Below are 9,343 nucleotides of genomic sequence, written 5' to 3'. Positions count from 1 at the left end.
CTGACACAAGGTTAGCAGCAAGTCTCTTGTGGAGCTGCGAGTGCAATATTATTAAATTCCTGACTGAACTTTTCCAGGATTCCATAGATAGGATAGCTGTAGGATCATACATTTTTCATAGTAGAAGAGACTATAGGGATAAAGTTCTTACAGATGAGGAAATACATATATTTCAGTAAACATATTTCATTATGTTCAGTGACAAGTTTAGTGTGAGTTTAAGTTTGGTCTTTTACTAAACTGAGCTTGAGAGTAGGCCTTACAGTTTTTTGTAATAATAATAATAATACCTTTACTCCATAGGTGTTATTATTACAAAACCTGTGAGACCTGTTCTCAAGCTCAGTTTAGTCCTTTGTTTCCTAGCCTTGCAGATGCCAAGGGATTCAAGTTCCAGGCTTACCCAGTGGATTAGGTAAAAAGTGTCACTGACACGTCACGTTATTTCCTCTGAGTCATATTCTGTTTCTGTGATAGACGTGGCATATTTGCCGACCCTGGTCGTTTTGGGGATTATAGGACTTGAGGGTCAGCTTTGAGGTAGAAATTTAGCTGCAGGAGCAGTTCAGTCATACAGTGGGAGTGCAGTTTATGTGGGTGTCGGGTTCCAGAGTTTGCACACACGTGAAAATCACATGCAGTAATCATAAGATTTACCCCTGAAAATCTCTTAGAAAGATGCCATGTTGGAGACTGATAAGCCAGCTTTCAGTAAGTCCAGCATAACCAGCCTTTCCTCCACGTTAGAAAGAATGACTTGTTTCTTCAGTGGCGTTCCAGGTGATGGAGGAGCTCGATTGTATTAGGGAGTAGGTGTGTGAAAGTCAGGTATTTCTAAGCATCGGAGTCACACTCAGTGCACAAGGAGCTCATCCTTGAGAAGCACCTGGGAACCAAGTGGATTCTGGACCTCCCATCTCCTCTGCACTCTGAGGCTTGCTGTCATGGAGTGGAATGATAAGGGGAATGACAGCGTTTTGAAAATTTTACCGCGTGCTTTCTCTCCTTCCTGAGTACACAGTATTGAATTTCCCTAAGTTAAATCCTTGTTAGCAGGCCAGCTCCGAACATGTGTGGGGTCTGGGACAAAAGTGCCATTGGAGACTTACATACTTTATATTAAAACATTTAAGAGTAAATCAGACTAACAAACTGTTAAATAAAACTGTATTTCTGGCATGTCCTGTTTAGATGTTTTTAGATGGTTGTGATATTAGGATTGGCTTGTTTCTATACCTGTTTTTCATTTTCCTTCTGGTTCCTGATGGAGTAGTAATGTTGTCTCGGAGGGAGATGTGCAGGACAGCTCTCTTAGCTCCTCTCAGTCCCTTGACGATAGGCTGCTCTCGGCCGCCTAAGAACAGGCTCCTCCTGATCCCCAAGGACAGGCTCCTGTTGGCTCTGCCACCTGTTGCCACCAGCTCTACCGCTGCACAGGCTCAGCTTCTGGGCTGTTGCCCCAGGCTCTGCTCCTGAGCCCCTTCCGGGCCTTACTGTCTTCAGTGTTACAGCCCTTGACCAGTGTTAGAGCTCTTTTAGGAGGGTCCTTGCCTCCTCTCTGTCTCTCTCTCTGCTTCTTCTTTCTGCTTCTTCTTGCTTGTTCTCTTCCAGCTTCTTTCTGTCTATCTCACCTATGTAGGGCTGGCTGCGTGCGCGTGCGTGCGCGTGCGTGCGCGCGCACACACGCACACACACACATATCCCTCCTTTTCAGTTTCCAGGTACAGCCACTCCCAGCGTGGGCCACAAACTGACCAAGCCCCTCTCAGTAGGCCACAGACACTTCATTTGCATAGTAGGTGTGACTGGGCTATAACTCATGTCATTTGCATAGTCTAGTGACCAATCCCTGCCAGGTGCATACCATTAACAGGGCAGACTGTATGTAGCCCCGGCCCAAACAAAAAGTATCAAAATCAAGTTGTTTCCAGCTTACCCAGGAAATATCGATCAACCTGGACAAGAGTAACAAACCCTCTGGGATAGAAAACTAGGACAAAAGTAACTCCTCACAGTTTAGGGGAAAAATCTCTCAAGCTGTTTTTCCAGAGAACCAAGGCAAAAGGCCACATAAAGGAACTCATTTCACCACAGCAAGTCTTTCTCCCACAGTGCCGCTGGTGAGTTCCAACCACTGCCCTTTCAGTTAGCAGTGGAGCACTTAACCATTGTGCCACCAGGGCTCCTTATATGCTGCTTAGGTAAGGAGAATAAAGACAGGAATTGAGATTAAAGAAGATAGCCTCTACTCTGATAACGGGAAATACAAGTTTTTATGTAGAGAAGAGAGTTATTGAGATACTTTTTTATCCTGTTTAGAGACAGGATAAAGAGGAGAAATTGGACCAGATGTAAAATGAAGGGAAGGATTAGATATTGTCTAATGGTGGTTCAGTGGTTAAGAGCTTGGTTGTTAACCAAAAGGTCGGCAGTTTGAATCCACTAGCTGCTCCTCGGAAACCTTACAGGGCAGTTCTGTTCTGTCCTGTAGGGTCGCTATGAGTCGGAGTCGACTTGACAGCAATGGGTGTTTTTTTTAATGTACCCTACAACTCTAAAATTCTTAAGGTTTTGGAGAGACCAAAGTGGAGATTTGATTACATTGCTTAGATTTGCTCTTATTGACTCTAAGAATTATTGTCAATTTATATAATGCCATTTGCTATATTAAAATATCTACATAAATCAACAGGCTAAGAAAGTGAATTGATCATCAATTATAAACTAATACCTTGTTTTAGGGGAAGCTTGACTTTGGTTCATTATAATTCTACTGATAGAAGGTAGATTTTAATTTATGACGACAAACCCAAAATACATGGGGTAAGTCACTTGTACATGTACCTGCCAGTCTCCTAGTTCTCAGTTGAAAGTAAAATACAGAGTTAGAATAAAACTGTGTGACTTTCGAGCAAACCAAGATAAACTGGTATTATTGAGATACCTTTGTATCCTATTTAGGGATAGGATAGAGAGGAGAAACTGGACCAGATTTAAAAACCTGGCTTTTAGAAAAAGCAGTTTCCATTCTGAATTGTGTTGGTTTAAGAAGCTCTGTCAGGTCCCTGGGTGGCACAAGCGATTCGCACTCAACTACTAATCAAAAAATTGGTGGTTTGAATCTACCCAGCAGCACTGCAGAAAAGACTGGGCAGTCTGCTTCTGTAAAGTCGGACATTGAAAACTCTACCAAGTGAATGCAGTTCTCCTCTCACACCCATGAGGTCACCATGAGTTGGAAGCGACTTGATGGCAGTGGGATTGTTTTGTTTTTTAAGAAGCTGTGTAGCTTTTTTTGTGCATCCTGTCCTGGGAGGCTCCCTTTGCACAGCTGTGGAATTTATGTCTGGTCCAAAGGGAGTTACTCCATCTTGGAGGATGCTCTGACTGTCATGGCGCCCTTGGTTCCCTCCCCCCACCCAGTGTTTAGTTAGATTATCCTGAGCTCCCTTTATATTTCCTCCGAGGTTCATTGTCCATTATCATTTTCCTGTTCTTCCTGGTGGGTTGAGCAAGTTTCCTGAAATCCAAATAAAGAGGTGAACTCTTTGACCTTAAAAAAGTAGTTAAGAGCAATGACTCAAACTTTCAATTTTGAGCAGTCCCAAAGTTTAGTGTCTCTAAAATGAGAGATTGCAGTAGATCCAGGCTTCTGAATGAATCAGTGAAGAGCTGAGTAATGATGCAGGATCTATAGATTTATTTTTGTGTGTTATCTGCGGTTCAGCTCAGCCCTGCTTTCTTGGGATAGGAGGATGACAGTACCAGCATCTTGTCATCTGAAATCTCTGAGCTGCCTAAGGGTGCTTGCAGCTGCTTGTACACGAGGCATTTCATTGCCTATGTTTTGACACTTGATGATGGGCTAGGATGACCTCCAGGCATCTCTCTTTCATTCCAGATAAGGCAGAGAGTTCGTGCTACTTTATAAATTGCAGAAGGCAGCAACTGAGGATGCTGTGTGGCACACTTCAGTTACTCACTGTTTATTTATGGGTCGTCTCTTCCTTATTTCTCTGAGAAGCTTGTCGTGAGGTCCGTGCAGTCATTCTGTCTTTGTGGCTAATACGGTAGCTGCTCCTCAGGGACAGGGTGGAGTCAGGTTTGGCAGAGGGTGCCCGCCCCGGCTGCCAGCTCTTGGCTAGATTGGAAACTGAACAGAAAGACTGTTGTAAAAGATCACTAATGGTTTGTAATTGGAAACTATAAAAAGTGCTGAGTGACTCAAATTCCAATTTTCTTTCCTTTTTTTTTTTCTGGTTGGTGAATTTGGAATGCTAATTTTAACTTTACAATTTCATAGTGATCACCTTTGGTCTGTTGAGTGTTAAATCTTATCTCTGTCGTGCGTCTTTGTTAGAAAACTTTGAGTGGTAGCCTTCCAAACTTTCGCTCTTATTTCCTTTAAGAAAAATTAACATTTTACTTCTCTCTTATTCCCTGAAAGGGAGTACAGGCTATAAACTTTTGGAAGGATAAAAACATAAGAATATAAGCTGTGTGTTTATTGATGAAACATTTAAAAAATATTTAATTTTTTCATGGAACCTGACTGCTGAAGGTATGCTTTCCTTAAGTTTTTTTTTTTTTTCTTCTTCATATAAGTGATTTTGCAAAGTAATTTAGCTTAGCAGGAAGATTCTGGCACTTAAATAAGTTTAGAAATTGATACTGAAGGATAAATTGATACTTAAAGGATAAGTGGTTTTCCTTTTTTTTAGACTTCTCTCTCACACTTAAGTTAGTCTTTAAAAAAAAAAACAAAACAAACCATTGCCTTGGAGTCAATTCCAACTCAAGAGTAGAACTGTCCCATGGGGTTTCTAAGGAGCAGCTGGTGGATTTGAACTGCCGACCTATTGGTTAGCAGCCTAATGCTTAACCACTGTGCCACAAAGGCTCCAGGTTAGACTTAGGACTCTAGAATTTAGTTCTTTGTCCCTGATCTTCCTGGTCTCTCTTTCCTGGTCCACATTGTTACGTGCTTTTTCAAACTGATCTCTCCTCATTGAATGCCTGCTCCCCCAAATCCAGACCTCCTCCTTGCCTGAGAGCTGCTGATGCTGATCACAGAGCAGAGATCACCTCAGCAGATGGTTGGTCTTTCTGGTAAATCATTATTAAAAGGAGAGGGTTAAGAACAACTAATCTGAAACTCAAATCACAAATTTTGGTGCATATTTTCCAGTATTTAGTTGATTTATGGAGCCCTGGTGGTACAGTGGTTAAGAGCTTGGCTGCTAACCAAAAGGTTGGCAGTTCGAATCCACCAGCTGTTCCTTGGAAACCCTGTGGGGCAGTTCTACTCTGTCCTATAGGATCGCAATGGATTTTTTTTTTTAGTTGGTTTATATTTTACAATGCTGTATAGCAGGTTGACTCATATACTTAATTACCTAGGGGGACATTTCACAATTGGTTTATTCTGGGAAGGTACTGGAGAGCTCCACTGTTTAAAGTGGGTTGTTTCTGCGTGTGTGGTGGAGGTTAGAGTCGTCTGCGGGCCTTGTTGTTCACGGTGCCGCTAGTCAGTGAGAGGGGTGGAGCAGAATGACGCTTTATGGATCTTATGTTAGGCCCCTTTCCTTCTCTTCCGTATCTTCTGCTTAGGGGTCTCCAGAAAAACAACCAAATTTTGTTCTTACGCTATTTTCTGGGGGGAGTATGATTTTGCTGGTGCCCTTCTAGAGAACCCAGAGCCGAGGGCTGCTGGCTCTTCCTGCTGTCAGCTGGTTTCTTAGGGGATTATATGCTGTTGTTGGTTTGTTCCTCTTCTGTTTTCTGGTAAACCTTCGTTTTTTACCCTCTCTTGATACTTAAAAAAAAAAAATTCATTTCAGGTAGAAAAGGTATCATCATGCTTTATTTTATTTAAAAAAAAAAAAAAAAGGATTACCTAAGGGTAAATTTTATTCTTTTTCATTTCAGTTATGAAAGCATACAGTTTCAGTTTTTTACTTTTGTTTTGTTTGTTTGGCCTGCCTAAAGTAGGTCTTCTGCTTATTTGGTGATTTTCTAGTATTTTACTACTGACTTTTGTATGTTTTTCACTGTTTACCATTTCTGTTTGTTCCAAAGGATCACGTTCCCTTTAGGTATGTTTGGGGCTGTGTACTAGTGTTGCTCTTATGACACTGCACAGATTATAGAATTTAAATTTTTTAAACCAAGGAAGTAGTGTTGGTTCCAAGCCTTGGTAAACTGACCATTGTTTTATTTCTCTCTCCTGCCTAGGATGGTGATCGAGACATTTTTATCGATGGCGTTGTTGCTCGTAATCGAGCCTTGAATGGGGATCTGGTGGTGGTCAGTCTGCTTCCCGAGGAGCAGTGGAAGGTGAGTTAAACTGTCCTTTCCCAATTACAGACTTCTTAGGGCCTCTTTCCTTCCAAGGCACATCAGTGAGGCATCACACACTGAACCAGCCTTGGACACGGAAGGCCCTGTGCTACAGTGGTGTGTTGTCTCAGAAGCAGCCCATTAAGTGGTTGGGATGTAGAGGCATCTGCTGAGCAGACATTTGGATTGTCCTCCCTGCTCTGTCCCCTGTCATCTACCTTTCCTGTCATATGCTTTGCACTGGTTTCTCGTATTCTTTAGGATAGAAGAAAAGCCTGCAGGGCACATTCAAACTTGGTATGTTTTATTTTCCCACATCTTATGCCGCTAGCAGAACTGGAAGGACAAAGCCATGGAACGGTGACAGTCTCCACACATTTCTGCCACCTCTACTTGAAAACCCAGTCTAGTCCTGTAGGGTGTGTTTGGTGATCGGGCTTCCCTTGGCAGACAAAAATATTCTCTGTGTGCATTTTTATAAAATAAGGGTGTGGTGGCAGGAGAAAATGTTTGTAATACAAGAAAGTTCTGGGTTGTGGTCTCCGTTTATGTCTGTCAATTGCAAAAAAAGAAGTAGTTTTAGTTTTGACTATTATTTTAATTTAAACAACAGTAAGTGTTAGGTGTGGGAATGATTCTTGTTAATGATTTCTTTGAATTGTCATGTAGAGCTGGGAAGTCTGATATGGTGAATTCCTGGGTTTCTGGAGCTAGTTAAGCAGATAAGAATTTGCAGAAATAGGTAGCATTCCCATAGTCAATATACTCAGGCCTCATAGACACACTTTGTTATTTTTCTATTTTACGGTTAATATCTTAAAGCAGAAGAGGTATTGGGCCAGATAAGCCTTGTCTTTGGTTTTAAATGATGTACCCCTGGAACTCTTTTGCTGTTAATTCTGAGAATACTTTAAGGTTACTTGGTGGGTGCTTGTAGGATCAACCGTTGTCCCTAAGCAGTGTTGTGAAGGTCAGTTACAAGGTGTTCCAGATTACCACTATCTTACAGGCTTAAATCAGACCCTGACTCAGGACAGAGCATGGAGAGCCCAGGATACAAAGGACTAGTAGCTTCAAATGAGGTCCTCCCCTGACTCAGGTATGAAGGTTCATATGTAATGTCCTCTTTCCTGCGGATTTAAGGTCAGTGATTGCTGGGCTGGTGAGATCATAGCCCAGGGGCAGAATTCCCCAGTAACCCATGGTGCACCGGCTCCTGAAGCTCGCTGGGTCTTTGCCTCCTGTAATTTCTCAGTAGTCAGTGCTCCTAGCTGTGACATAGAGCTTCAGGATGTTGGAAGGTAGAAGCAGGACTGGTAGCTGGCATGGAGCGTCCTGGGTTAGACAGGAGAGGTGTCGTCCCTTTAGCTTTGTGGATGTATCCTTGGTCCCTAGCAAGGCCAGTAGCCAGTTATTGCAGCTTAGAAGGGAAGATGCACGCTAGCAGCAGACATATTGGGTTATCAGCTGCAAATGACTGTAAGTCTCAGCTGTCAGAGCCAGATCCTTGGGACTACATGGCCTTCATAAATATTTATTTATTCAGTAAATGTTTATTGAAAATCTACTATGTGCCTGGCACTGTTCTAGGTATGTATATGGCAGTAAACAAAACAGACAACACTCACTCCTCGTAAGAACATAAGCTATAATGGCAGAGGGCGATAGAAAATAAGCAGGTAAGGAAAATCTATAGTAAGCTGGAGAATGGTAAGTGCTGTGGAGAAAAATAAAGCAGGGACTGAGTTTAGGAATGGCAGAGGTGAGGTGGAATGCTGTGGAGTTGAGAATTCAAATAGTCAGGAAGCATTTCACTGGGAAAGTTTAATTTGAACGAATACCTGTATTCGTTTTCTATCGCTGTATAACAAATTACCCCAAACTTAATTGTAGTAGATCAGTTTTGTTTCTTGAGCATGTTTCCAGTATTTTCCTGACTAGAACTTCTTTCTCCCTTCCTTAAGCCTTGAGTTTTTGCTTTTGTTTGTGTGTTTGATATCTTCCTCATACTTTGGAATCCATTGACTCTTGTGCTTTCAGAATGTAGCTTCTTTTATCTGCGTACTTAATTAATACAGCCCTTCACTAATATATTTTATAGATATTTAATAGTTAATCTGATGATTCCTTCATATTAAAGACTTATTGAAAAAACACAAGTTTTATTCTCAGTTATCATTCAGGTTTCCTTCTCTTTTTCAATCAATACATATTTGAGAGCCTGCTCCCAGGGACCTTACCTTTTAGGAGAGAAGACCAACAATAAAGGAGCAGACAAGTAAATCGATAACATCACACCATGTTAATGTTCTGAAGAAGCTAAAAAGCAGAGTAAAAGTGTAGAGATTGAAAAGGATTAAGGGCTGTTCTAAGTCGAACAGGGAAGGAAGTTCTCTTCGAGAAAATAGCACTTGAGCAGAGGACCTAATGATGAGGACTAAGCCATAAGAAGATGTGGATGCGTGGTTCCAGCCACCAGGAGCAACAGCCCTGAAGTGGGAATGAACTTGGAGTGTGTGAATAGCAGTAGGTCCTGTAGATAAGCAAAGGGAGTGAAGGAGAGTGGTAGAAGATGAGGTTGGAGAGGAAGGCAGGACCAGAGCATGTGAGATCTTGTAGGTAATGGCCATGAGTTTGATTTTATTCCAAGTATGATGGGAAGCCATTGAAGGGTTTTAAGCCAGTGAGTGTTATGATCTAATTTAGGCTTAAAAAAAATCACTGTGGCTGCTGTTTGCAGAATGGACTGTAGTGGGGGCAACTGTGCAACTGGGCTGAACAGTGTGGAGGCCTGGGCTGGGTTATGGCAGTAAAGATGGAGAGAAGTCAGGATATATTTTGAAAGTAGAGCTGATAGGACTTGAAGTATTTGAGGAGTAGGGTCAGTGAACGAGGGGAATGAAGAGCAACTCTTAAGGTTTAGGTTTAAGCAAAATGGGTGAGTATGATGTCATTAATTGAAACGAGGAGTAATGGGAAAAGCATGTTTAGGCGGGAAAATGAT

The 9,343-nt window shown here is 42.0% G+C and overlaps 1 protein-coding gene across 1 annotated transcript in view; it reads left to right on the top strand.

Annotated features, from left to right (window-relative positions):
- Positions 1 to 7,429, top strand: part of LOC111819025 (DIS3-like exonuclease 2) — a 77,017-nt gene extending 69,588 nt beyond the window's left edge. The window contains exon 5 of the mRNA XM_023724469.1: positions 6,235 to 7,429. Coding sequence (XP_023580237.1) covers positions 6,235 to 6,345 — 111 coding nt within the window. The 3' untranslated portion in view covers positions 6,346 to 7,429. The remainder of the gene's footprint in view (positions 1 to 6,234) is intronic.
- Positions 7,430 to 9,343: the final 1,914 nt, after the last annotated feature.

The sequence above is a fragment of the Trichechus manatus genome, unplaced genomic scaffold (assembly GCF_000243295.1).
Source record: "Trichechus manatus latirostris isolate Lorelei unplaced genomic scaffold, TriManLat1.0 scaffold00249, whole genome shotgun sequence".
Classification (NCBI taxonomy): domain Eukaryota; kingdom Metazoa; phylum Chordata; class Mammalia; order Sirenia; family Trichechidae; genus Trichechus; species Trichechus manatus.
This window is presented reverse-complemented; position numbering and strand designations above follow the sequence as displayed.